Source organism: Gadus morhua, chromosome 3 (genome assembly GCF_902167405.1).
Source record: "Gadus morhua chromosome 3, gadMor3.0, whole genome shotgun sequence".
NCBI lineage: Eukaryota > Metazoa > Chordata > Actinopteri > Gadiformes > Gadidae > Gadus > Gadus morhua.
In genome coordinates this window covers 21,306,974-21,334,495 of record NC_044050.1, presented here as the reverse complement: position 1 = coordinate 21,334,495, position 27,522 = coordinate 21,306,974, and the positions used below count along the sequence as shown (strand labels likewise).

Below are 27,522 nucleotides of genomic sequence, written 5' to 3'. Positions count from 1 at the left end.
CAACGCAGAACCAAAACAGGTTCACGACTGCGACGAAGCGTCTGCGTGGTCATTGCGTTGCACTGACGTGGAACCATAATCGGGCCTTTACTCACAAAGAGTGGAAATAAAGTGAGAACCATAAGATGTGTGTGGTTGGTGGCGGTGGTGGTGGTGGTGGGGGGGGGGGGGGGGGCATTAGACATTTTGTGTACCTATTTATTGATTTTGTTTTTTTATGATGCTGTGTTTTACATGTGAGTCTTGGGGTTACACTTCATTTTTCAATTCTATTTCATGGTCTGTTTTTTTTTTTAACCATCACAAAAAAAACACATAACCTATCTTGCCTTTGATAGAGGCAAACATTAATTATAAAGCTACAAAGTATAAATTAATTAAAAGGCGTATTAAGCGTTATTATAAAGGTTTTATGACCAATGTGTGTTTTCTGGTTCCACTGAAGTTTGAATGACAATAACAGAATGCTGTCTTGGGTATGCTAAGGATAGGCTATTTTTTAATTGTATAGGGCCGATTTAAGATCGATTGGAATTTTTGCTGTTAGTTAGCGTCTTCCATCATTTTACTACTGAGGCCAACATCGATTTGGGGTTTTGCGTTTTGCTGTTCAGGCCTATACTGCAGTTTGACTTCTTTGTAGTCCAGGTCATGTCAACCCTCTGAAGCGGTCTGCCTATCGGTCACAAATCCCTTTGGGGATGCCTTAGTGCTGTGAATGGTGGGCTAGGAGCTCCACCCGGCAAAGCTCTTGGGGGACGCCTTAGTTCTGTGGATGGTGGACTAGGAGCTTCCGATTTTTCATGATGTCAAATTATTGTCTTTCATTACTTTACTTCCCAAAACACACATTCAACCACCAACAGTTTTTTTTTATTGTGTAAATTAGTTGTAATCGTTTTTTTATTAGTTGGTATTGTATTTATTTACAGGTGGCTTGTACAGTGATGTAAGGGACAACATTGCTAGGCCTACAGTGTAAGTTCCCTCAGATCTTGAGATGGATATTGGAGACACTGTCGGAGGTCTTTTTTTATGGCTTGTGGAATTGGAATTCTGTTTAAAAAAAAACCACCTGACATGTTTGTGTCAAACATTAAAATATTGATATGTGATATTGTTGCAACTCTTTCTTACTGGTGCATTTGCTGAACGAGACCGCAATGTGGGTGACAAATGTGATTATTCTAAGTCCCGTTGAATAAGAGTCTGCTAAGTGACGTTACATTTGTATTTTGAATTTAATAAAGAAGGGAAAAAAGAGTGTCTTTGTTTTTATGTTATAAAACTAGTAGGCCTAGACATTTACAGAATTTTGATTTTGCCGTTATAAAGTATTGTTTTCAAGAAAGTTACATGTAGGCCTATCTGTATCCAGGAATGCAACAGCACGCCTGTTAAGAGATGTGGGCCCTATCATAACGTTTTTACTGTGCCCTCCAATCCGAATATGTAACTTCATGGCGACCCTTCGGGTGAAGTCCTCCATCCACTAGAAATATTAATCTAGTGTTCCATTCTACTTAAAACGTCAAGGCGCCAAGTTGCATCAATGGTTTGGCAAAATCCCTTCTCCAAAAATCGATTTGCCATCGGTAAATAAGTAGGCCTCAACATGGACACAACTTTGTCAAAGGCGGTTTCTAGTGCACACCTGTCTACGTGCTTCATGGTCCCACCGATTTAGAAGAAATATCCGTGTTGTAAACCTAATCTCCCTAGCCTTAGTTTAAATCATGAGAAGTGAAGAAAGTTGTGCATAGGTATAGCTCTTGCATGAGGCAGTAGATATCCGACATCAAGTTACGCATGGAAACACCAATTTCACAGCATTCTATATTCAACGCACCATCGACAAAAGATTAAAAAAATTAAAGTTAAAATGATTTAACCACAAAGGGACAAGAAAATGTACTTCGCTATGGCTTTTATTACAAGCTGAATATCCATAGACAATATTCAGTACAAACAGCAACCTTATTTGGAATATTATTAAGGTAAAGGGCATGTGTTCTAAATCGGCGGCATTTCACTTCGAACAAAGAAAATTGCTGGTGCTCAGATGGGATAATACCACCTTAAATGTCAATTGTTGTCTGTGGGGGCCCGGGCGCCATCTTCGGTCCACCTTAAGCGCACAATGTGGCCAAAGAACGCGAGCACACAAGTGAGGCTTCCGTTGTCATTCTTCAGCTGGGGTTCGCACCGCGGCTTGGCGCTCCCAGGGAACATTTCTCCTGAAACAACACCCAATATTTCCTGTACGAATCTAATTTGGAAAAAAAATGTCTGAACCCAAGTACCGAGAATGGATCCTTGAAACAATCGATTCTCTGCGCTCCAGAAAAGCACGCCCGGATCTGGAAAGGATATGTCGAATGGTCCGAAGACGACACGGGTCAGACCCAGACCGAACCAGGACAGAACTGGAGAAACTGATTCAACAACAGACCGTGCTCAAAGTTAGCTACAAGGGATCTATTTCCTATCGAAACGCAGCGAAGGTGCAGAGAAAAAGCAGAAAAAAGACCGAGTTGGCGCCTGCCTGTAGCGCTGGCTCTGAGGAATCCAGGGAGCGGACCCACCACCACATCCTAAACAACGGCGATAGTGCTCACAGCTTCACGGACCAGGAGGACGACTCGGAACCCAGCCTAGACCAACGACTCCAAACCCCGACCAACACAACAGAAAATACAACCAGGGAGTCTTGCGATCCCCGTAGCGGGAGCGTGTGCCTCAGTTGTGGTGCAACGACGGGCTGTGTCGGGAGCGGCTGTCAAAGGGAGAACGCGAGTGCACTGAAAGACCCGGGATTAGGACAACACTTAAAGGCTGGCTGCCCTTCGCCTAGCCATGACCACATAGTGAACGCCACGGACTGTGATAACGACACAATAACACCACCCGATGCCCATCGGAAAGAGCCGGGTTCGTGCGGTGCCGCGGGGGGCAGCGGCGAAGCGGAGGACGCGAAGAAGGAAACTTGCCCCGTGCGTGCCGCCGCCGCCGACGAAGCCACTTCCATTGAAACGCAGAAACCCCCGGTAGCCCTCAAGCCAGCTCAAGTCGGCCAGTCGGACCTGGGAGACAGACTGGTCTCATCTGTCCGCAGCCTTTCTGAGAGAAACGTGCGAGCGTACTCTGGAGCGACGAGAGGCCAGATCAAGCCACTCGGACTGAGAGAGATCTTGGGCCACCTGAGCGGCCAGGAGTGGCTCTCTGAGGAGAAGTTGACCAGAGGCAGAGTCAAAGGGGTCCTCGAGAGGGAGATCGCTAGAGGCCGGCTGCGCAGGACCCGCTGCGGGAACATCACTCTTCCGTTGAGGGGGGTGATGGTGCTGGAAAATATGACCACGGACCGACATCTCAACCGCGTAGCGCAGGGCAGGAACATTGTGGGGAAGGTGAGGCCAGCTTAACATGTACAGCACGTCCAAAGCCCGCACAGTGGGCCGAACTGCGTTGTTTGTCGGCTCTCTCTGTCGGCGAATGAACGATCACCCAACCGCACCTGCGGGACGCGCTCCGCTCGCCCTGTTTCCTTGTTACCGTGTTGTCGCTCATGCGAAATAAAAAACATGATGTGTGATCTGTTTACATCATTGAGCGAGTCTATGAACAATGCGGTCTAATTGGATGCAGATTGGTTTGGTTTCGATCTATTATTTGAAGGTCTTTTTTTCTGCAGTCTACAAAGGGGCGACACGGTCGCTCCTCGGTTCGCTCCAAGAAACACGCGCATAACAGAGCGCGCACGAGTCGGGCCGGTCTTAATGAAACAAGAGAGGGAGGGACGGGGCGGGGGGGTTGATTGCCACAAAACAGAGTTTATTCCGGATCTGTTTCTCATCGGGGGTGTAAATGTTAACTCGGGATGTGCTCAGGCCGGTAGTTTGGAGATGGTCCTACCATTTCCTGAGCGCGCGTCTCTCTGGCTCCCTCTCTATTACGACCTCTCCCTTAGCATTACACTCGGTCGTGCCCCGACCGTCTCCCTTTGGAGGTAGAACGCGAGCTACGAATACTTTCGGAGAAGATTATTGCAATAGTGTATAACCGTGCAGTATGGTTGGATCATCTAAAATGCAGAAGGTCACACACTTTAATAGGATGTATAATCTTATATTGCACCATCCCATCCGTTCCTTACCAGGAGAAGGATGTGGAGGAAGGTTGTGGAGAAAAGGAGGAGGAGGAGGAGGAAGAGGAGGATCAAGACGATCTCCAAAGTGCAGAGAAGGAGGAAGAAGTGATAACCAAACCAGGCCTAGAAGATGACGCTGATATCGAGTCACCGCCAGAAAACCCCCAACACCTGCAGCAGTATTGTGGTGAGGTTGATAACATTATTGCCCATTTGTATACGTGTGACTTGTGATGCTAGTAGTGTTAATGTTGATACCATCCTCACCCCTGTCATCCCATGCTTAGGTGTGTCAGTTCAAGATTCTCTGCCTAGGACGAGATCACTTCCTGCATGGGACGGCTTGCCCTCACACACGAGCATTCAGCCAGGGGACAGCATTGCCACAACCGATACACTACAGAGAGATGCACATGTAAGTGTGTGTACTATTTCTAATGATTTACATGGTATACACTTGCTCAATAACTTCTTGCAAATGCATTTTATGTAACAGATATATGTGTATACATATATCTATAATAGTAATAATAATAAATATATATATATATATATATATATATATATATATATATATATATATATATATATATATATATATATATATATATATATATATGTATTATTACTATTATTATTATTATTATTATTATTATTATTATTATATTATTATTAAAGAATACTTATAATTATTATTACTGATGCAAGAGAGGGTATTCCTTGTGTTCCACTGTAGGCATTTAGTTTAATTAACTGGTGCTACAGTAAATTATACATTGTAACTGGACGCGAGCAGTGGCGGCTCCTGAGCTCGCCACTAGGTGGTGCGAGAGAGCGGATTTATGTGAGCACCCGCGGAGAGCGAGGTCGAAACATATGGGCATTTTTGGGAAATTATAGTCATTTCACAGACACAGCAGAGGAATATGCAGTACGTGTTATTCTGTTTTCGTAATGATATGTATTTGTGTGTTGTGTGTACACAACTACAGGTCAAAAGTGGCATACCTGTGAAAGATTCTTTACGTGCTCCTGATTTAACATACTTCAAATGCATATCTTATCAATTATCAGGATCTGTCTCCACCTCCTCCTATTCCCTGCCTGGATCAGGTTGAGATGCAATTCCGTGCTTCTCCGATCATAAACAGTAAGTTCTGCTTTCCATTGAGTTTCTAAATGAATTTAATCCACTGTGCGTGAGTGTGTGTAAGTGCATGCTGTGATAGTGCCTGTGTGTGATTGTGTGCACGCGCATCTGTCTTTGTACCTTTGTTTTTGCGTGTTTGTGTGCGTGCGCATGTGTTTGTGTTTTTGCCTGTGTGTGTGTGGGTGGTGTGTGAGTGAAATTTCCCCTTGTGGTCCTGCCTCTATGTGTGTTCAGCTAACCAGAGATTAAGATATCTGCAATAGGCTTTATTTACCTTGCAGAAGAAGCTCTCTAGGCAGCCATTGCAATTTGTGCGGCAACAACGTTTTGAATGTGTTATGTCTGTTTCCTTGGAGATGTAGTGTGCAGGGGAGAAGTGGGCATGCGCCAGGGTGTGTCAGAGGAACAAGGGATGAACGGAGGATTTGATGACGGACTGTGAGTACCGCTTTCAAAGAGAGGGAAGGAGAGAGAACACAGTGTTGGAGTGAAAGAAGGACGGGCATGTGTTGTGATGATGGACTAACCAAAAGTACCTCCATTGCATTTAGTCCCATGAAGTCCGAGGGGCTTGGCATGAGTCCCGTGGACTGGACTGTGTCCGATGTGGCCAGTTATTTTGCAGCAGTGGGGTTTCCTGAACAGGCAGTTGCCTTCAAGGCTCAGGTAGGACTGTGACACCTCAAACAACCACAGGACGGCAAAACAAACGCAACAGAATACTATGATGGAGAATATAAAATATTTATTTGTCTCTACATCTCTCACTCTCCAATAGGAAATTGACGGTAAGTCCCTTCTGCTGATGCAGCGTAACGACGTACTGACTGGACTGTCCATCAGGCTCGGCCCAGCAGTCAAGATATATGAGCGTCACGTGAAAGCTTTGCAAAAAACACATTTTGAAGATGATGACTGCTGACCTCAAAGGTCTGAGAAGCACAGAGCGATGTAGAATTTTTAGTCTTAGAGTTTAAGCTCTTACCATGTGAAAAAAATCACACATTCAGAATGTCTCAAACAAACATTTAGAATCATCGCATACATTTATTGTCAAAATCACATTGGTAACCCTGGCAATGTCTGAATGAGCACTTTACTGTTTCTAGACATATTTTATACACATTTTTATTTAAAAAGGTACTGTTATATATGTATAATTACCAGTGTACTGTGAGGAAACAAATCAAACGTGTGTGTGTGTGGGCGCGTGTATGCGCCATTTGTATGTGCGTACATGCGTGTGTGTTTGTGTTTATGTAATAAACTCGTAGCAACATCATTGGATTTTCCTACAACATGTAGTATTGCAATACATATTCCATGACACCTTAAAAACTTCAATGTAGGTAATAAGCTCTGCAGGTATGCAGTTTTGTAGAGTTCATTCCTCAACTGTAGTAATGAGGTAACTAGCTTTATACAGGCCAAATGTCACGTATTAGTAATTTTAGTAGATGGATAGGGAAGGGTTAAACGTAGGCCTAAACCATTCAATTGTAAAGTATGTTTCTTCCAACTGTCTCCAGATATGATTTGACATTTTGGCCTACTGCTTAAATACAGCATCACTGAAGTCCACCGAGATAACATACCGGCTAATGACAAGCTGAACATTACATGAAATTGTGCAATGTAACACAATACAAATCATGTAAATAGACATCCACAGTTTGATAACCTACATTTGTAATGTTCCAATAATATCCCCCTACCAGCGGGGTGAAGGTCCAGGTCACAAGTTATATAGCCAGATCATCACCCTTTTGAATTGTGAATGTGATGTTTTTTATCTGGAGAGAAGCTGTACAAACCAAAATCATATGGTAGCCTTCTGTCACTAGACTACTGTCATTGGAGAGCTAAATCTTGCTCTTGAATGTTCTCTCTCTCTTTACTTTTCTCTGGAATCTTAATTACAGCAGCTTTAAAACCAACAGTTTAGATCTTACCTTCACTTCATTGGTCCCAATTTCGTTCCTTCGTGTTGTGAACAAATGATGAGCGTTCAGCAAAGCGCTGGATGCTGTGATGGACGGTCATAATGAATTACGGACAAGGACATATATCAGATAGCTTATGAGACGCTGATAATTATTTTTTTCATTTTGGAATTGGAATGTTTGTTAGGATTCCATTTTTTTTAGAACGTCAAACAAAGCTTTACTCTGATGCGCCAACCAGGGTCAGAATTTAAATTATTTAAACTTTACATGCAGCGTCCAGGTGGAAAATCGTAGCTCGTCTGACATGCCCAATGTGGCACTAATGTTAGGATAGGTTTCAATGCTGTAGCCTACTCCAATGCCCAGGATGAGCCACCAGGGTCCTCCCGTTTATTTTTTTTAATAGCTGGAAAGTCCCAGTTCTCTTCGGTCACTGGGCTCTCCGGTTTAACCTGAGACGAGAGAGACGTATGTTTTCAGTGTCCATGGGGATAACTCATGGGGTCTTTTGTGGCTTGTTATCTGGAATCAACAATGTATAAACAATGTTTCTAATAAAAAAAAAAGTAAACCATGGCTCTCTTTCCCGAACTGGTGTCTGTGAAGCTCATAAATACACAACTTAATCTAACAAAAATATTGCTAGGATTTAATCGGCTAATAATGTGGCTATCCTAAGCAGTGGCTATCTTTAAAATTGAAGTAGTCCTTCTCCAAATAATATTGGAGAAGGACTTATACACTTACTTATTATATATTAGTTAGGCCTACGTGTTTTTTTGACAAATATTTTATTGTCTTTTTTCAACTACTATGCAAAGACACAACACAAAACTAGACACAACTAACAAGACACATCAATAAGTGCGAAGGCACTTGAGGAGGTTTCAAATATGCAGATATTTGTGATAACAAAGGCAAAGTGCAGTAACTACGTATTTTGCCAAAATTGAGTTCAGACTGAAAATGGGTTTTATAACACCTTCTTTGTCTTGAGACAACAACTATTTTTCTTCCTATAAAGGTATTAATTGAGAGTATCACCACTATTGTACCTGAAACAGGTTTGGCCGGCCAGTATGAATACTTTGAAGGCATTTTTCTCAGTTTCAATGTTGGCGTAGTTACTGCACTTTGCCTTTGTAGGGCAGTGTAGTAACTGACTATATTTCACGGCGAAGTGGCGAAGTCACGCCCATTCCGGTAGAGCCCATGGGACCAATGAGATCGAAAAATATGAATGGGTTTTAATGGAGGGGAAGTAGGCTAATTGTCTTCTGGTTCCCGTCTTTATATGCCTCGGATTACACATATGTTGTTTGTGGATTTAAATGATAATTTTTCATGCAAAGAAAACTAAAAAAATTCGCGAAGAAGTTTGATAGTGTTAGGTTTTATGTGAAGCCGCTTTGTGAACTTCAGCTCTTCGCTGCTCTCGACGCGAATGATATGTCGTCACCACCCGCAATCGAATTCATGTCGATCTCTCTGCTCCACTTCACGGCTTTTTTCCAAGGGGATGATAAAAGCATCGAAAGAGGTGAAAACCATTATGAATCGGGGCATGTGTAGAGTTTCAGTTATGCCAATGGGGAGATTGCATGGAAGATTGTCGGTCTTGTCCACGCCTGTCGCAGGGAGCGTGACGTCAGATACGAGACGTGTAGTCTGTCTCATTGTATTTTCTCTAAAGCCTTTAACTGAACAATTGCACAATAAATGGTCAAACTCTTGACATGAAAAAATATAATTTAAATCCACAAACAACATATGTGTAATCTGGGGCATATAAAGGCTGGGACCAGAAAATAATTACTTTCTCTCAAACCCATTCATATTTTTCGCTCTACCGGTAAGGGCGTGACTTCGCCACAGGGGGGGAAAAGGGAGTGACACTATGAAATTACAAACACGTACATGCACAGATGGACACCGATTATACCCCTCATATAAAATGCATCGGTACGTGTTAATTGGTAAATCAAATATACATCTATATTAATTTTTACCTCTTGTACTTATAAGTATTCAGTGAAGGTGTAGCCTTGTGGCTGGCAGGACCCGATGGGCATTACCGTCCACGGAACTGATGTGCGCTGCTGTTTCACTTCGGAACGATCTGTTGTTTATTTCCGTTCCAGGGCGGAAGTACCTTCAGGTAGTTTCTGGAGGTGACCGAACGGGAGTATAACTGTATAAATATATATATATATATCCAACAGGGTAACCGCTGACTCCTGCGTTATTAGTTCTGGTGTTCTGCACTGCCAAGACACTAAAACATGGGGGCTCACCTTTCGAGACGGTATATCACCGAAAGGGATACCGAGCCAGACCCAGCGAAGAAATACGACTTCGATCCCCTTTATGGCTTTCCCGAAAGAAAGGAACGAGGTCTGTGTTTTGTTTTGATGCAAATATCTATCATATCTGCTCTGTGTACTGTGTGAAAATGGCTTCAAAAAATATCCATATTTTTTGGCTAAAGCATCAATGACCCCGTCTCACTAATATAATCCACCCATTGCTATGACCCTCTTGCTAACACCGTCTTCTCTGAATGTTGTCACCCATCCTTTAGTGTCCCAAAACGTATATTAACTATCAAACAATTCGTTTAAAAGCACTCTTCGTATACACCTGTTTGTGTTGAATCGTGTCATGTTGTACCACTTCACCAGAGATGGTAGCGACCCAGGAACAAATGAACTTGGCCCGTCTACCGTTGGAGCAGAGGGACTACTGTGCTCACTATCTCCTCAAAGTCATGAAGTGCAAGAGGGATAACTGGCCCAACCTGCTCGCTTGCAGCCACGAAAAACATGACTGGGACTACTGCCAGCACGAGGAGTAAGTGAGATTGGAAAAGATGGGTCGAAGTGACACATGTTCTAGTGGCACGCCATGATATTTTTAATACAGTAAATATTTTGTATTCTACTTATTGCATTCTAAAATATCAAACGGGATGCATATGAATATAAGGATGGGAAACATTCAAGGATTTATCTGAAAACATTTGTAAATGTGGTTTGTAATGTGAGTTGTAAACAAAACCAAGAATATATCGGTTGACATGAAAAAGCAATTCTGTAAAGCAACCTTGTCAGTTATTTATTTCTATGAAGAAAATAAAATATTAAAGGCGTGAATCCTCGCCCTATGATCTTTAACTAATTCAAAGTGTAGCCAAAATACACAACTGAGACCCACTCCGAGTTCATATTTGTTGGTCAATATTTAAACTTCTAATTGAGTATTGTATAGTGGAAGTTTCCACACTAGCCAGAGATCACCTTACTCATGGTGACATGCATGACGTGAAAAATAATCAGAAATGTAACCAATACTTCCATACAGTGTCTTAACTGTGGCCTAGCCTGAAGTAATCCAACACTTGTCTGCCCACATTGATTCCCCTCTCCCCCACAGCTATGTCATGCGTATGAAGGAGTACGAGAGAGAGCGGAGACTCCAGCTGAGGAAGAAGAGGATCGAGGGCCAAGCTGAGGCTGCGTGATTAGAATCACAACTTACCCTTGATTTTCTGTGTATATACCTGCTTCTGACCACAATAAACAGCCATATTTGAGCTGAACCAAGTCTCAGTTCATCTTCATTGACGTCCACTATAGTAGGCCGTACTTGAATTACAAAAGGTTAACTAATAACTACTTTGACAAATGGTCACAATAGCATAACCATACAGTGTATGATATAACCCAATATATGCAAGCAAATCTGTTTTTTAGCCGTGTAACTGAATTCAATAAATTGATATGCACGTGAAGGAAACTTGAGTAGCTGTTAGTTGGTTTCTTGATCAAAGATAGTTGGTTTCTTGATCAAAGATAGCTGGACAATCAAGTATGTGCAATCAGAACACAACATGCCAAAATTGGCTTGTATGTTCAATATCTGCACCGGATTTGAAGAATCGAATAGAATTGGTTTTTAATTGGTAGTTAAATTGTCTTGAAGTTCAACAAAGATGGGCAACATTTTGTTAAAGATTTTTTAATAAATTAAACCTTGACAAACAAAACCAAATTACAAGCATGAAGCTGATATCTTAAATATATCAATGCTAAAACAGGATGAATTTAAGGTTCTATAATATTACATATTAAGCTAAATGAAAATCCAGAGTTACAATTAATTCAAACTAATGGTTTTACAAAATTTCTGTCAATTGTTTAATAAGATTCCAAATAATGTGTTGGTATCTGTTGACCCCAGTTAACCAACCTGATTCAATTGGGTGTCAAAAAACAGAGTCAAAAAGGAAAGATTAGAAACATGAATAAGAATGGATGTTACTTTGTTTAGCTGGAAAGGAAAAGGTAACAGAATTCCCAAAAGGAAAGGGAATTTTATGGAAACATGTTCTTTGCTTTTATAAAAAGGGGGAGGAGATGGTTTGGTTGGGGGGGGGGGGGGGGGTAATGTAATGTACTGCTAGAGCTCTGTAATGCTCTACAGAACGAAAGGCAGGATGGGAGAGCGGAGAGGTGGGTAGTCGCGGAACTCTTTAAGGTAGCTGCGGTGCTTCCCTTTGGCCCACACAGTCATCTGGAAGAAGCCAACCACGGTGAAGAAGGCCACCGGCAGACACTGGGTCATCAACGTGAAGCCCAGCCATGAGCCAAGCTGCAGAGTGAGAAGCAGATTGGACATTTTACTGGCAAGCGTTTACCACCAGAGGGCAGCAGATGAACCCAAATAGGGCCCATTCAACGGACCAAGCAGGAACTCTATTTTTTATGCATTGCAGATGCACGGTGACATTTTGTATTGATTAAATGTCTTTGGTAGCTTGACCTCAAAATAAGCTATACATACAACAAGTAGACATGACTCATCCAACAAATAACATATTGACATGCATATTTTCTTCCAATAGTGCTTTTCTAGAGACATTGACATAAATCGATTCACATCTTCACTTTAACAAAGAATTTCAACTGAAATAAATTGCACTTATTTCATGCATCTGTTTGTACAACGTATATGCCTGTACCCTTTCATAGTACCTCACGGAAAAAAATGCAGTGGCACAAGCCCCCCGAAAATTTTTCCCATTCAAGTCGAAGTAGCCTACAAAACGCTGCATGAAATGTATGTTTTTCATGCTTGGCTAGCCAGCCTACAGCCACCTGCCAAGGCCATCAACAGCCCGAGCATGGGTTCTGTCACCGGTACCTCATAGGTGTAGTTGGGGCAGGATACGAGGAGGAAGATCCATGTGAAGGGGTTCTTCGTCGGGTAAGGAATCTTCCTGGTTTTGGAGCCTAGGCGGAGGAGGAGGGAAAACAGACGCAATTAATTCATTTTCAGAAAGCTTTGACCGAGAAAATGAAAAAACAAACACTCATACATCCAAAGCACATGCGTCTACCTGGGGGGCGGAGGTTCCGGAGAGCGATGTGGATGGAGAAATTACCGATCTGACAGAACTAAGAAGGAATCATATTGACAGTCTCATTATACATGGAAAACCAACTACTTGCAATAGCAGGTATTTAAAATGTGTTGGCGGTCACAGCTGTCCCAGAAGTTAGGAAATGTTTTAATTTGAGCATCATTAATGCCATTGGCTGGACCAAGAAAACAAGAGACATCAGGGGAAAAAAAGGAATAACGAAATGTGGAAAATATTTGTTCTTTTACCAGGAACATGACGAGGGCTAGCCGGATTTGCTGCTCGCCGTATACTGCAATGGCAAAACAACTGGTTTTCAGTCAGAAGCATCAAAAACCACAACCCAAAACGTGCAACGGCCATTTGAATGCGTACACTCACTGGGTGGTGTGTACAGAGGGTGGTTTATATAATACGCCATCCAGGCAGCGAAGCCCCAGTAGTAGGTGCAGTTCTACAATAAAGGGAGAATACGGTGAACAAAATGCTTGCATTTCAAGGGTTTTTCTGCTTCCGTAATTGCATCAGCATGAAACACACGGTTGTTGAGTTTTTGTTCTCACCTTAAAGATGTTGCGCAGTGGCATGGTGCCGTGAGAGAAGCGGTGGACGAACAGCGTCTCCAGCAGCCTCTTCATGTAGTGGAACGAGTGACACATGCAGGCAAGGCTGCACCACACACACACACACACACACACACACACACACACACACACACACACACACACACACACACACACACACACACACACACACACACACACACACACACACACACACACACACACACACACACACACACACACACACTGTTCATAATAAAGAAATTCAATGTCGGAATTGGAGAGCATTTTTGAAATTGTCTCTCGGATCAAAGCAATTCTAGGTCCAAACATGCACGTGCTGAAGCCACTCACTGTACGACCCAGTGTTTACTGGTGGTGAAGTCATATTTGGGTGCATAGATGAAGGGAACCCGGAAATAAAACATCAGATAGAGGAGCAGCGGGCCGGCGTACTCCGTGAGGAACACCTTGGGGAGGGAGCGGGGGTGGGGGGGGGGGGGGGGGCAGAATGGAAGGATTAGGTGGAACTGCAGGGTTCTTAGAACCCCATCACATTGGAAGAACCGGAGCACTCACCAGTGTCCAATTCTTCACTCTACCATGTATAGTCTCTCCTCACTCCGTCCGTGTCTCTTTTGTAAAATAACACATCGCTCCTCAAGAGGGGTGCACGGATATAAATCTAATTGCTTTCTAAACACCAGCCAAAGCTTGTTATGACTAACCACTAGAACACATGCAAGATGTCATGATGAAAAATGTGTGCTTCATCTTAACACTACGAATAGCAAGACTTAAAAGAGGTGCTTTCGTGATCACCCAATAAGTATAAATTAGTAAAAACAACAATTAGCCAATAAGCCAACACTGTACAACAATTAGCTTCCTATTCCCGTCCTACTGGACCTCATCATGGAAACGGTGTGAATAAACCCACGTTCCACAGAAATGCTTGAAGGCCTCACAGGATCATTGGATCAGACAAATACAACACCACTGAACTTCCGAAATCCAAGTTCAAACTTTGTAAGACATACACACGGAACAGATCTTATGAATAGAGATTTTAATTATTTGGAGGCAAAAGACCAGAAAAAATGATTTTTTGATCAATTTTTCAGTTCTGATCATACTCACTGTGACCCAGCTGATCTGAGCTCCGAGATCCCTGAAGTAGAGGGTTGCAGTCGTTCCCACAGGGAGATGCTGAAGAACATCCTCATCCTTCAGAGATTTCCCCTCTGCACACACACACACACACACACACACACACACACACACACACACACACACACACACACACACACACACACACACACACACACACACACACACACACACACACACACACACACACACACACACAAATTAGCAATGGTGGATCCCCTGGCTAGAGTTAAACATCAAAATGTTAAATGTTGAGCTGTCCTACTGGCGTCGAGGCGGATGGACTGCCTGGTGGGGTACCACTTTGGATCTATAAAAGGGAAAACAGACGAAAGGAGAGAGGCGAGTTTAGGGAAGGGGGAGGGGGGCAGAGACAGGGAGCATGAATCAGTTGATTTTCCATGTTGACTGAGCCAGTCCCCCCCCCCCCCCTCATTCATCTGAGGTCATGTGACTGGGAGAAATAAGATATGTGGAGACATTAAACTCACGGCTCTTGTGGAACATGGACTTAATCTCCCCGATGGTGGCATTTGGCTCAACCTGTGCATAACATAACAATGACAAGAGGAATATATATGACGTCTCGGCTTTCCTTTCCCATATGTGTTAAATATAGAGGCCAGGGGGGGTGGAGGGTGGATGGGGGGGTGGGGGGTGGGGATAAAGTGCAACAAACAGCTGGTAAGTGCAAAGAAACACACGCGCACCAACCCAAACACTCTTGACAGTTATAGAGTAGCGTGCATCCGTTCCTAAACAGTCACACGCGTGGGAGGGGACGGGCAGAGATGCCTCAGGCACCACTGCAGCAGCGTCCTCTCGCCATGTATAACTTTGTTTGCAGACGCTTTTATCCAACGGCATCCACTGTTTAATAATAATAATACATAGGTTTTATTATTATTATTAATAAAACTTTCTAAACAGTGCAGATTAGGCGTAAGGCGCCTTTCTCAATGAGGGAGGACTCCGACATGGGGGATTGAACCCGGTAACATTGTGTGCCAGAGTCGATGGACTAAGTGTATCTATTTTAAGTTCCCACACATGATTCTTAGAGGAGTTTATGCTGAGAGGGAAACCGTTTATTAAATAGAGATCAACATCGCCAGAGCGTGACTGTGTGTTGTTGACATGACAATAGTTGCCACGTCCCCGGTGGGGTGTCAACATGAGTCTGATTGACCCTTGACCCCGTCCCCACCAGCCACCACCACGTCTGACGAGATTCTATTGATTTGAATGTTAGTTAATGGAATCTTGATGCTGGAATGGCTGATTAACACGGATCACACACACTGTTGTTTGTTTCCAGAAAAACAGGACCTAACCTAAAGATATGATTTGCCTTTCAGATTTTCATTAACATTTACTTATTCGATCTTTACAGTTTGAACTCTGACCTCACATGAAGGTATGGGTGTAGTAAAGGCCCCCCCCCCCCCCCCCCCCCCCCCCCCCCCCCCCAAGGAGTCTCCCATATCTATCTCTGGATCTGTCACCACGGCAATACTGGCTCTCACCAGGTGTTAAGATGGATGATTAGCATTCAGCCTAGTCGTTAACAAGCCAGAAAGCCATGCTAATCCAGCAAGGTTGGGACCTGATACCTTGGCGTCCCGAGGAGGGCTTCTGGTAAGACTAACACCGCTGTAACCAAGCCTGGCAACCGAGCCTGACAACCAGCCACATCATCACAGCTTGTCACACAAATTGTACAGTGTACACTTGCCAGACTTAGTTCATTTATCAAAATAAAAACCTAACGACAAATTAATTCAAACAGGCAATGAACATATGCTTCAACTCAACCCAATTTGGCAGACCATATTAGATTTTCTTTTTTTAATCTGAAACCTATTGCTGACCTAATGCAGCAGTGTGTCTGTCTGTCTGCGTCTGGGTGCAACTTGTTCCACTCACTAAAAGTCACTCCCATAGAGACCACAACTCAGCTTTGCGACCTGCACCTGTTGCATTTAGAGTACACAGGCCGAGCCCCGTGGCCACACATAGGAGCAGAGAACAGTACGGGACAAACTACATTTGCGACAGCTGAGGCGAGTCCACCCGGAGAGAACAAAAGCGTGCAACACTTGGAAAACGACATTGGTTATGAAAGTCTTGTTCTTACCTTGTCCAGGAAGCAGAGCTTCCCCTTGGTCTTGGCGTCCAGTATCTCCACCTCAAAGAAAACAACAGCTTTCTTAGGTTTCTTCACAGGCTTACGCTTGACAGGTGCCGTGGGGCCCGTCGCCGCGCTGTTGGCTGCTTTTTTGGGGCCGGCGGCCTCTAGTGCTAGGGCGTCCATGTCTGCCCTCCTCCTCGGCTACAGCAGTCCTGTGCAAGCTTCCCCGATGGGCTTTCCTCGCACTGTTACTCCCCTCTGTCTAGCCTCCCACCAGAAAGCACCACTGACCCACTGCATTCAGCTGTGGAAATAACTGTCATTCTCTCTCTCTCCCTCTCCCTCTCTCCCCCACCCACCCAACCCCTCACACTCTCTCATTCCTTATGGCGCTTTTTTTAAACTGGCAGCCGACTCCTGTGAGGTAGAAACGTGCGCGTGCTTCCATGAAGGAGCAACCCCTTCCTTGAGGAACCTGTTTATTTAACAAATTTCTTGTCTCTTCTCGCCTGCTAAATATAAACATCTACCATTGGGGCTGCATAACAGACTGTTTCTCTACAGAACCCACCTCCCCTACCTAACTTCAAGGTATGGCATTGTCATATATGCACTGTCAATAAGAGATTAAATAACCTTCACTCTTGTCTTGATCTATGCGCAGTGGGACAAAAGTGACTTGGGCCAAAAGTATCTATGGCCAAAAGCTACTTTCATAGATTAATTTCTACAATCAGGAAGTACAATTAATTCTACTTAATTTATTTGTATATATATATACTTGACAGAATCTATACATTGCTTTTAAACGATTATAGGAGGCGCTGCAAACTTGATTCTCTGGCGTCCTCTGGTGTACATGGCGTGGCACTTGATTTCAAATTATTTATGTTCCAAGTCATTGAAAAAATGACCCAAACCATCAGGTCAATGTTGTGCTCCACGGATGTCTGTTTAAAAAAAAAAAAAAAAGCATAACACTTCCTCGATACATAGGTATACATTCCTCCCAAATGTTTATTTGAAAGTCTGGTTGGAGCAGTTCCTGTATGGCTAGAAATCCTGCCAGGTAGGTTTCACGTAAGGGTGTTCAGCACCAGTTTCGGGGGGTCTACTTTGGTCATTAAACTGACTCGAAATGCAATGTTTTAAGTCTACACAGCCTCAGCCTAGTCAAATAAAATGTGGCAATTACTCCTGCTCAGAGTGCGAAGTCTTGACTGTTGACCTGCAAGTGCGTTGAGCAACGACATGACAGCTAGGGCCTCTGGTGCATTCTCACCAGGGGCGGCGCATTGTTCGAGACACAATGGAGCTCCGTCTCTTAATCTTGCAACGTTAATGTCGTTATATTAGGCAATGCAATCCCCGAATGATTTCTGATCACAATATGGTGCTCATATCCGCCTTCTTATCAGATTTACAATACATCATGAGGCCACACTCCCATTACATTGAATAGGAGGTAACAAGCATGGGATCATATTTCCGATGTTGCTGATTTCTCCTAGTTTCACGCAATATTCGTATTGTGGTTTGCAATTTCCTTATTAATCAATCGAACTGGGAATAATAACGCCCATTGACGGTTTCGAGTTTCAAATAAACTACTTACCTCGTAGTGCTTCATCTTGCTAGTTTGCAACCTCTTCCTTTATCCCACTTGTATGACATATGTACTCTCCAATCGGTGGAAGGTGATGCGGATCGAAGGGCGGTTACTACTGCAATCTCCAGCCAATCAACACGGTCCGTCGTCGGGTATATACGCCCATTCAGGAAGTTGCGTCCAATAGGATGGGCGAGACGAGAAGGCCTGGGAACGAGGTCGGCTGCTCAGTGGTCAGTTTAAAGTCTTGTGGTGGTGACCGTATCAGTATCGCTGTATTATAGTGTAGTAACAATACAAAGTTTATGTATTTTTAATTGGTGTATTTATTGAATAAACAATCGTTCTTCCACATTGTCGGTGTCCGGGGATTTAGTCAATTTCCCTGTAGTCTACGTGAGTGTCCCATTTTGGACACCTGTCTTTAATGTGATCCTCACCATGGCTTACCACGTCATTAACACGGATTAATACTTCTCGTTAGGAAACCTGTAGAATATTTTAAACAATTAGGACGATGTCTAAAATAAACACGCTCACTACCCCCAAAAGCTTGACGTTCGCAATCAAACAAGTCTACCGGACGAGGGGTGGCCTGCATTGCTGTACGGGGGCGTACCGTGGACGTGTTTGCCCTAGAGATTGACATGGTGGCCCGGTCCGGGCACAGAGACGCATCCATGACGCCACCAAATAGTTATCCGAAACAGCCCTGTGATAATAACAAGTCCGTGCACGGCACAACAATGCTCCGCCCACCGGCGTGGGTGTGAGTCGAACTTCAGAGGTAACGCAACACACCCTGGAGGCTGTTCGGGATTATGGGAGAACATTCTAGAGCTTTCTGTGTATCTGGGTACAAAATAACGTCCCCGGTTGGTGGACGTTGCCATTCACAGTGACACTGTCCGTGTGTGTTTAGGATTAGTGGGACTTTTAATCGGTCTGGTTGCATTCGTGTTATTACCTGTTCGACTTTTCTACTTGTTTCCACCGCTTCTGCCTCCGCACCAACCCCATTCTGCTGTCGACATGGGGAAAGATTACTACGATGTGCTCGGTATCACGAAAAGTGCCACAGTAGACGATATAAAGAAGGCCTATCGTAAGCAGGCCCTTCGGTATCATCCCGACAAGAACAAGTCGCCGGAAGCCGAGGATAAATTTAAAGAAATAGCAGAGGCGTATGACATTTTGAGTGACCCCAAGAAAAAAGATGTCTATGATCGGTTTGGTGAAGAAGGTAGGTTCGGTTCTCATTCAAGGCAGTTCGAAATGTCACGAAATGCAAAGCTGAAATTATTGTTGTTGTTGTTGTTGTTGTTGTTTTTGCGTCAATATTTTTTTTTATTTATTAGCTTGTCTCAGTATCCAGTGAGGCATGGCGCGCCGATTTGTGTCAACATGGTCCTCGGTTTCTATTGCACTTAGATGCAACTAAGTAAACAGAAAACGTGTTTGTATGAAAGACCCGGATCTGGATCTGGCGTGGGACATAGTTTTAGAATTATTACAAAATAGATGCGTTTAGGCTATGACAGCGCGAATACATTATTATGGAAGGGCAACATGGAAACGAATACTATTTATGCTGTCAATCACATTACCATTGGAGTTGAGGCACGCCATGGAGCTCGTGCCGAATACTCCCATGTTTTCTGAACCAAAGAAAGGCAATTTTCTCAAAAGCCATTACACTAACGATGGAGATTGGAAGTAACTTTGCAGACTCAGTAACTTTACAGATGTAAGTTCCTTACATCTGTACAAAGTGCTCCTCCCGATCAAAGTCCAAGCTAATAAATGACCCACACCCTTTTATATGCTGCATTACTCAGCTGTGATCTATCACTTTATGTCAATCAACGTTTTTTAATTGAACCACAAACGACAAAACGGTTTCACATAGTCTTTCGTTTTTTCAAAACAAATAAACATTTTATATGAATCGTCTTCCATAAATTAACCATTTAGAGAAGTACAATAATGAAATAGACACGATAAAACACAGATAGCTGGTATACTTGTATCTCACTGTTCTGCTCTCTTCCTTTCCAGGTCTGAAGGGGGGGGGAGGCCCGACGGGGGCCGGGGCGGGGGGTCCTGGTACCTTCAACTACACGTTCCAGGGGGACCCACATGCAGTCTTTGCAGAATTCTTTGGTGGACGTAACCCATTTGACCAATTATTTGGCAACCGCAATGGGGGCTTTCATGAGGAAATGAACCAGGAGGACCCTTTCGCCCGCTTTGGGATGTCCGGTGGTGGGCTGGGAGGTCTCCCTCGCTCCTTTAGCAGTGGGATGGGGGGGATGGGTGGGATGGGGGGGATGGGAGGTGGCACTAGTTTGACCAAACGTCAGGACCCCCCTGTGGTGCATGACCTCCAGGTGACCCTGGAAGAAGTGTTCTCCGGGTGCGTCAAGAAGATGAAGATCTCCCACCAGCGGCTGAACCCTGACCGACGGAGCTGGAGAACCCAGGACAAGATCCTGGAGGTGGAGATAAAGAAGGGGTGGAAGGAGGGCACGAAGATCACCTTCCCCAAGGAGGGCGATGAGACGCCCACCAACATCCCGGCGGATGTTGTTTTTGTTTTGAAGGACAAGCCCCACCCGGTGTTCCGGCGGGACGGCGCTGACATCATTTACCCCGCCAAAGTCTCCCTTAGAGATGTACGTTTGTACACAACTTTAAATTATTTTTTTACGGAAATGTATAAAAACGGCATGTGCGGACACACTTTCAAATCTTCAAGGTGCCGTTTTGAAAATCGGCCTCTTCAGACATCACAAGTGGGCGTGTCTACCTAGATGTGTGCTGGATAGATCAGTCTACCAGCCTACCCAGTGGACTGTAGAAAACGTTGCCCATCTATCCGTCAAACATCTGGGTGGACATGCTCACTTGTGATGTCAGAAGAGGCCTATTTCCAATACGGCTTGTAACGGCTAACCACACTCACACTTGGTGGTATAATATTGCACCTTTAATGTGATTGTAAATAAAATAATAAATGGATAAAAACTTTGTCTACACATTTTCAACTCTTAATGTAATCGCTGCGCTAAGAACAGTGCTTTATTCCGTCTCTCCTCTGACCCTTCCAGGCCTTGTGCGGCTGCACTGTGAGGGCGCCTACATTGGACGGCAGGACGGTAACCCTGACAACCAGCGACATAGTCCGCCCCGGGATGAAGCGACGGATCACCGGAGAGGGTCTACCTCTCGCTAAGTCTCCCGGTCGTCGAGGGGACCTAGTGGTGGAATTTGAGGTGAAGTTTCCGGAAAGTCTCAGTGCTAGTGCACGAGGGACGATTTCCCAAGTGCTTCCAACTTCGTAAAGTCCAGCCCCTATCCCAGAAGGACATTCAAGACTTTGAAATGAGCGTTCAAAAAACTGGCTCCAGGCTCCCATGATAAATTGCTTTCACTTTAGATCACAAGGATAGTGCATATGGACCACCCTGGCATTTGACAATGGACAATAGAAGGGTAGATGTAATCTCCTCAAGAACAGTCTTTAAAGTCAGTGCAGTTTGCTCTACCGTCTTCAACAAAGCGTTTGAGAGAAAGTATTTATATTTTTTTATAAAATCTAGTCAGATAATATATCGGGTTATTCCTAGTTTTAGGAATAAGTGTGTTTATATGGGGGTATCCAAATCAAATGATTATTGTTTCTTTAGTTGTATTAAGGGGCAAATTAATTAATTCATGCTTTTTGTGGGGCTTTGTGCTAATAGTTGAGTTTCTTTGTCTGGTTTCACTCAACATGTTTTGGAATAGATGTTTACACTGCTAATTGGTGCTTGCGGTTGTCATAACGCAACACTCCTGTTTGTGTTTATATGTTGACATGAATGTGTACAATTGTTATTAAAGGAGATGCATTGCTGCCAACCGTTCGATTTAAGAAGCACAGTGTATATTTTTGTCATTCCAAACTGGCTAAACACAACAACATGTATAACTGGAGATTCCACTTAGTTTTTGTAATTGGCTCTGGGCATTAAAACAAGAATACATTAATGTAAAAGACCAAAACTAGCGGGCGATCCTTTCTAAAAGTAGGATGCATTGGATTTTAAAAGCATTGTATACAATATTGGTAAAGATGTCAAATGTGTGTGTGTTGTGGGTTTCTGTGTTGTGGGTTTCTGACCTTTTATCCTCTGATTTTCTTCACTTTCTAGGTTAGTTGTAAAATGCTTCCTCTGACACATTTATTGCAGGTAATGATATTGAGATCCCATTAATGAAAAGACATTTTTGAAATAAAAACTTGCTGTTTCCAAACAGAAACAGAATTCTGTTGCAAAGCTTTAGAAATACGTATCATACACATTGTATTTGATATAAAGTATGAAGGGTTTACTCATGTAGCTCTATCTGCTATAATCAGGAAACTATTGTTTTTGATTCTATAAAAAAGCAATTCCATCTTGAGTGTTTGGAGAACGGCTCTGCTGCAGGGCCTACTTATTGGAGACGAGTGACTTTCTATCTTGATTGGGACAAATTGATGTTCGTTGGTGATAGAGGGGAACATTCTTTTCCTGCAGCCAACAGTGGGACAATTATTGAGTTATCTCTGAAACCTTGGAAGAGAATAATGTGGGTCTGTTGTCTACAGCGTAAAGCTCGCTAGATGGAAAAATTGGCTCCAGACCTATGGGGATGTGACCTGCACCCCGTGATATTGTCAGCAGACTTTTGTTTATCTAACTCGGCAGGCAGTTTGTTGAGGTTCATGCATGGGCAACATGTCCCTCACGCTGGCCCTCTTGCCCTATCTGTCTCTCACTCTCTTAGGCTCTAGCTCTATTTCTGTCCCTCCTTGTCCTCTCTCTTGTGCGCTCTCTTTCTATCCGTCGCTCATTGGCTCACTGTCTTTGTATCTCTACAAACACACTTTTTGCATTAAGCTTGTTCACAAAAGAGATATAGTCAAACCAAGGACTTTTGCGAGGGTCTCAAGCTGACTTTCCGGCTGATTCAAAAGCGAGAAGATTAACAGGAGATAAAAACATCCTCTTGTTTCTTATTTAACTATCAAATCCCATAGAGAAAAAGGCAGCCCATTGTGCACTTGCAATTTCTATCGGTCTTTGGCAATCTTGATAATCAGCTTTTTTTCTTCTTTTATTTGATCATATCATGCCTTTTCCCCTAATTTGGTTTAATTGCATCACGTGGAACATGAGTATCCTATGCGTTGGAATTTTTACCCTGTCCGGTAAGTTGAATATGTTTATAATCTAATGTGAACACTGGTTATATTTCTGTATGTTGCAAGCATTTCTCATTTCATTGCCATGACTGAAAAGATGAGCATAGCAGTTAATACATCAATTGCATGGGGCTTTTCCTAAGCACTGTTCTGAACAGACTGACAATGGAGTTCACTTAAATGTGCTATGAAAGCTAGCTATCATTAGAGAAAAGCTCAGTGAGAATATGTGTTCTGGTTCATTGCGCCTGGTTCTGTATTCGCAAAAATGGCCAGACAGACAGACACAGACAGACAGACAGACAGACAGACAGACAGACAGACAGACAGACAGACAGACAGACAGACAGACAGACAGACAGACAGACAGACAGACAGACAGACAGACAGACAGACAGACAGACAGACAGACAGACAGACAGACAGACAGACAGACAGACAGACAGACAGACAGACAGACAGACAGACAGACAGACAGACAGACAGACAGACAGACAGACAGACAGACAGACAGACAGACAGACAGACAGACAGACAGACAGACAGACAGACAGACAGACAGACAGACAGACAGACAGACAGACAGACAGACAGACAGACAGACAGACAGACAGACAGACAGACAGACAGACAGACAGACAGACAGACAGACAGACAGACAGACAGACAGACAGACAGACAGACAGACAGACAGACAGACAGACAGACAGACAGACAGACAGACAGACAGACAGACAGACAGACAGACAGACAGACAGACAGACAGACAGACAGACAGACAGACAGACAGACAGACAGACAGACAGACAGACAGACAGACAGACAGACAGACAGACAGACAGACAGACAGACAGACAGACAGACAGACAGACAGACAGACAGACAGACAGACAGACAGACAGACAGACAGACAGACAGACAGACAGACAGACAGACAGACAGACAGACAGACAGACAGACAGACAGACAGACAGACAGACAGACAGACAGACAGACAGACAGACAGACAGACAGACAGACAGACAGACAGACAGACAGACAGACAGACAGACAGACAGACAGACAGACAGACAGACAGACAGACAGACAGACAGACAGACAGACAGACAGACAGACAGACAGACAGACAGACAGACAGACAGACAGACAGACAGACAGACAGACAGACAGACAGACAGACAGACAGACAGACAGACAGACAGACAGACAGACAGACAGACAGACAGACAGACAGACAGACAGACAGGAACTTCATTAATCCTTCTGGAAGGTTCCCTCAGGTAAATGCACTGCCAGCAGCAGCAAACACCTTATACAAATAGAATGAGTATAAAACAACAAATAGATTTCAGACCATCTCCATGCTGTATCAACTGGTAATATTGAATCGTATTTGCCTCAAGTTTATTAAACTTGTGGTTAACCAAAAAAAGACCACATGGGTTTGAGGGTTAAAGAAAAGATTGCAATCCCTTGTTTCATTCAAAAAGGGTCTAAATCAAGGATTTTTTGTTATAATTCATTCAACACTTAATTTCACAGATTATAATTAATTAATAGAATGAAACCATCGGATGTTCCTTGATTGTCCAAGTGTTATGTTCTCAAGTGTTATTTGTTACAAATACAAATATTTCTGATGTTTAATTAAATCTAGATATTAACAAAAATGTGATGATGTGATATGATGTCATTTAATTGTGCCGCTGGCATATTTTTATTACCCGTTAAATAGTCTATGGTTACAAAGCTAATACATGTTCTGTATTAATATTGTTATAAATATATAATTAACAATAACAAGTAGTTTAATTATCTATGTACCTTATTATCTACTAGTTTAAAGCCATGTGATCTTACATTAAAATTAAAAAAACATTCTATACTAATAAAACAAAAAACATTTCTTAACCACTGTGGCAATAGAGAAATAATAATTGTACCTCAACTTAGCTCTCCTCTAATTTCCAAGTAAAAGCCTAAACTAGGACCCAGTTAATCAAAGTCCACACCTTACAGACCCCATTCCCCCACCTTCAAGCCAGTACAGGGATTCCAATGTGTGAGCATGTCTTGTGAGGTTGGAGATGTTCTGAGTGTTTCTGGGAGAAACCGTTAAAAACAAACAAACAAACAAACAACACCATAATATAGAACAGGTTTTGAACGAAGGTCCCTTGAACCTTACGGTTAAATGTTACTCACTGCACCATTGTGTTGTCTGGACTACACTCTAATAGTTAACAAATTAACAATTAATTAAACACACTAACAATGATTCGATTGGAGACATGATTGTTTCACTTTTACAAACTGACGGATGCAATGGAATCATTCTCACAACAAAGGCAGAAGCAATGTCCGAGTGTTATTTTACTATTTAACAATATTAGAAACAATTCCTTTGATTCATTTTAGAAAAATGCCTCAAAGTGAATGGCCCACATATTGTAACCTGTTAATTTGTTCTCCTAGCGTTGTGCACTGCTGATCCTACAGCAGTACACCTCTCTCACCACACGGTGAGAGAGGTGAAAGGCAATGTTGGCGGAAACATCTCCTTCCAATGTTCCGGTGAATGGAGCTCTGCAGGGAGCCAGTCGTACTTCTGCAAGTCCTCAAAGTGCTCAAGTGAAGACGCGCTCATTCAGACGGATGGAGCACGGGCCGAAGTTACCCAGAGGGGGAGATACGTTATTGAGCGCGGTGGAGTGGATGGTGTGTTTACTGTGACTGTGAGGAAGCTAGAGAGTGCAGACACAGGGAGATATCACTGTACGTCAACCAAAAGGTCAAAGGTCATGCACCAAGAAACCTACCACCTCAAAGTCCTGGATGGTAAGTTGTATTTATTTTGGGTTTGTTCCGCGATGTAGGCAAAGTAAACACTTATTCTGTGAATGGGAGACCTCTTCACACCTCTCAAATTCCTCAAGGGAATTACAATTTATTTTGTAAACAACAGAGTCCGCGGAGCGTCTGCCTATTTCAATGAATAGGGCCTATAGGAAATAGGCCCTTGCTGCTTCTCAAAGGCTTTGGGGCTAATAATTGCTGGATTGTAGGCCTAAAAGCTGGACTGAGTCATAGGGTTTCAAATCGCTGCGGTAAAGCACGCACACAGTTGACCGTGGGCCAATGATGACGTTCAGACCACTGTGTTTGTTTAGAACTCACGGTGTTCACCGCAGTGGTCTTGAGTCTCATTTCACTGTTCTTCTTTGTCTCCTCAAAGCTTTAACTGTTCCTCTTGGGCCTCTGACTCCCACCATGGCCCCTAGACCCGTGACTGAGCTAATGCCTCGAGACAACCATCCTTCAACTGTCACGTCCCTGGCGACATCAGTAACGCAAGGAGGACAAAAGTCGGAACAGGAGGCAGCGACACACATCACAGGTAAAGATATTTTAACCCGTTAATTTGTTTATTTTTTTATATTGGACAACAATCGTTGACATTGTTGAATTTGCAACTGCCCTAGCGTTTATCATGCGAGACTTGGCAAAACAACGTTTTCATTAGCCTTGGCCCTAGGCTACTATTATATTTATGTTCATTTAGTATTTTACTGCTTTAAAAAATCACTTGACTCCTCTCAAAATACCGGACTACCTCCAACAAAACATCAATCTATTGTAGGTTGAAATAAAAACAAAACCCAGGTTGGTTGTAGGCCTATTGATAAATTGTTCCATTAATATAATTTGTTAGATGATTAATCTCTATAAACAGAATCTGCAGGCAACGGGAATTGACCAATAACGTGTGAAGAGCAACTATCTCGGACAAATAAGCGTTTATAGCTTTTTATATCGATTCAGAAAGATTAGCCAAAATTTTGCATAGAACTGAAACACCTTCCAAAGATATTGAAAACTATGACCCATACATGGAAGAGGAAGACCCCGGCATCGGTCTTGGGTATCTGTTGTTTCCCTATCCGGCTACACCGGAACTCCTGAAACATGGCCGTTGACTACAGATGGAATTGTCATAGCAAATGGTTTCCTAAATGTAAGAATGATTGACAGAAGGAATTACCTATATCTCCATGTGAGTGAAGGACTTTTGTTGAAATTTCTATAAAAGTGAATAAATGAAACAGGTGACAAGCATTCGTATTTCAGATGTTTAACACATTCCTCCAGGG

At 43.2% G+C, this 27,522-nt stretch overlaps 5 protein-coding genes across 8 annotated transcripts in view; 4 read left to right on the top strand and 1 right to left on the bottom strand.

The window, feature by feature from the left end:
- Positions 1 to 1,264, top strand: part of prkacab (protein kinase, cAMP-dependent, catalytic, alpha, genome duplicate b) — an 11,690-nt gene extending 10,426 nt beyond the window's left edge. For both annotated transcript variants that reach the window (XM_030352337.1, XM_030352338.1), the window contains exon 11: positions 1 to 1,264. This exon is cut by the window's left edge and continues 339 nt beyond it. The gene's annotated coding sequence lies outside the window, so the exon portion shown is untranslated.
- An 880-nt stretch (positions 1,265 to 2,144) lies between these two features.
- On the top strand, positions 2,145 to 7,756 carry samd1b (sterile alpha motif domain containing 1b). 2 transcript variants are annotated; one of them, XM_030350444.1, is made up of 7 exons: positions 2,145 to 3,407; positions 4,157 to 4,334; positions 4,435 to 4,562; positions 5,222 to 5,297; positions 5,660 to 5,735; positions 5,849 to 5,963; positions 6,076 to 7,756. In XM_030350444.1, exons 1-7 carry the CDS (start codon positions 2,286 to 2,288, stop codon positions 6,217 to 6,219), a joined length of 1,839 nt encoding a protein of 612 aa, XP_030206304.1. In that variant the 5' UTR covers positions 2,145 to 2,285; the 3' UTR covers positions 6,220 to 7,756. The 2 variants fall into 2 exon arrangements, with proteins under 2 accessions (XP_030206304.1, XP_030206303.1); XM_030350443.1 differs by having other exon boundaries at positions 2,148 to 3,407; positions 5,654 to 5,735; positions 6,076 to 7,755.
- A 1,593-nt stretch (positions 7,757 to 9,349) lies between these two features.
- Positions 9,350 to 10,845, top strand: ndufb7 (NADH:ubiquinone oxidoreductase subunit B7). The gene is made up of 3 exons (XM_030350807.1): positions 9,350 to 9,637; positions 9,925 to 10,093; positions 10,676 to 10,845. Exons 1-3 carry the CDS (start codon positions 9,526 to 9,528, stop codon positions 10,761 to 10,763), a joined length of 369 nt encoding a protein of 122 aa, XP_030206667.1. The 5' UTR covers positions 9,350 to 9,525; the 3' UTR covers positions 10,764 to 10,845.
- Positions 10,846 to 11,637: 792 nt separating this feature from the next.
- tecrb (trans-2,3-enoyl-CoA reductase b) lies at positions 11,638 to 18,320 on the bottom strand. 2 transcript variants are annotated; one of them, XM_030350787.1, is made up of 12 exons: positions 18,145 to 18,320; positions 16,536 to 16,586; positions 14,890 to 14,941; positions 14,664 to 14,708; positions 14,369 to 14,472; positions 13,583 to 13,698; positions 13,229 to 13,334; positions 13,047 to 13,119; positions 12,914 to 12,957; positions 12,642 to 12,699; positions 12,446 to 12,534; positions 11,638 to 11,893 (listed from the first exon to the last, which is right to left on the bottom strand). In XM_030350787.1, exons 1-12 carry the CDS (start codon positions 18,157 to 18,159, stop codon positions 11,720 to 11,722), a joined length of 927 nt encoding a protein of 308 aa, XP_030206647.1. In that variant the 5' UTR covers positions 18,160 to 18,320; the 3' UTR covers positions 11,638 to 11,719. The 2 variants fall into 2 exon arrangements, with proteins under 2 accessions (XP_030206647.1, XP_030206646.1); XM_030350786.1 differs by lacking the exon at positions 18,145 to 18,320 and having other exon boundaries at positions 16,536 to 16,857.
- A 555-nt stretch (positions 18,321 to 18,875) lies between these two features.
- Positions 18,876 to 22,269, top strand: dnajb1b (DnaJ heat shock protein family (Hsp40) member B1b). The gene is made up of 3 exons (XM_030350785.1): positions 18,876 to 19,381; positions 20,197 to 20,813; positions 21,249 to 22,269. The coding sequence occupies exons 1-3, from the start codon at positions 19,171 to 19,173 to the stop codon at positions 21,480 to 21,482; spliced, it is 1,062 nt and encodes a 353-aa protein (XP_030206645.1). The 5' UTR covers positions 18,876 to 19,170; the 3' UTR covers positions 21,483 to 22,269.
- The last annotated feature ends 5,253 nt before the right edge of the window (positions 22,270 to 27,522 follow it).

What these genes read in the sequence shown, in the direction of transcription:
- samd1b (XM_030350443.1), top strand. Translation starts at nt 2,286, where the DNA reads ATGTCTGAACCCAAGTACCGAGAATGGATCCTTGAAACAATCGATTCT. An exon ending in GCAGGAACATTGTGGGGAAG is followed by an intron (nt 3,408 to 4,156) that starts GTGAGGCCAGCT and finishes GTTCCTTACCAG; the next exon opens with GAGAAGGATGTGGAGGAAGG. An exon ending in CACTACAGAGAGATGCACAT is followed by an intron (nt 4,563 to 5,221) that starts GTAAGTGTGTGT and finishes ATCAATTATCAG; the next exon opens with GATCTGTCTCCACCTCCTCC.
- ndufb7 (XM_030350807.1), top strand. Translation starts at nt 9,526, where the DNA reads ATGGGGGCTCACCTTTCGAGACGGTATATCACCGAAAGGGATACCGAG. An exon ending in TCCCGAAAGAAAGGAACGAG is followed by an intron (nt 9,638 to 9,924) that starts GTCTGTGTTTTG and finishes CCACTTCACCAG; the next exon opens with AGATGGTAGCGACCCAGGAA. An exon ending in GACTACTGCCAGCACGAGGA is followed by an intron (nt 10,094 to 10,675) that starts GTAAGTGAGATT and finishes TCTCCCCCACAG; the next exon opens with CTATGTCATGCGTATGAAGG.
- tecrb (XM_030350786.1), bottom strand. Translation starts at nt 16,712, where the DNA reads ATGGACGCCCTAGCACTAGAGGCCGCCGGCCCCAAAAAAGCAGCCAAC. An exon ending in AGCTCTGCTTCCTGGACAAG is followed by an intron (nt 14,942 to 16,535) that starts GTAAGAACAAGA and finishes TGTTATGCACAG; the next exon opens with GTTGAGCCAAATGCCACCAT. An exon ending in CACTGCGCAACATCTTTAAG is followed by an intron (nt 13,120 to 13,228) that starts GTGAGAACAAAA and finishes CCTTTATTGTAG; the next exon opens with AACTGCACCTACTACTGGGG.
- dnajb1b (XM_030350785.1), top strand. Translation starts at nt 19,171, where the DNA reads ATGGGGAAAGATTACTACGATGTGCTCGGTATCACGAAAAGTGCCACA. An exon ending in TGATCGGTTTGGTGAAGAAG is followed by an intron (nt 19,382 to 20,196) that starts GTAGGTTCGGTT and finishes CTTCCTTTCCAG; the next exon opens with GTCTGAAGGGGGGGGGAGGC. An exon ending in CCAAAGTCTCCCTTAGAGAT is followed by an intron (nt 20,814 to 21,248) that starts GTACGTTTGTAC and finishes TGACCCTTCCAG; the next exon opens with GCCTTGTGCGGCTGCACTGT.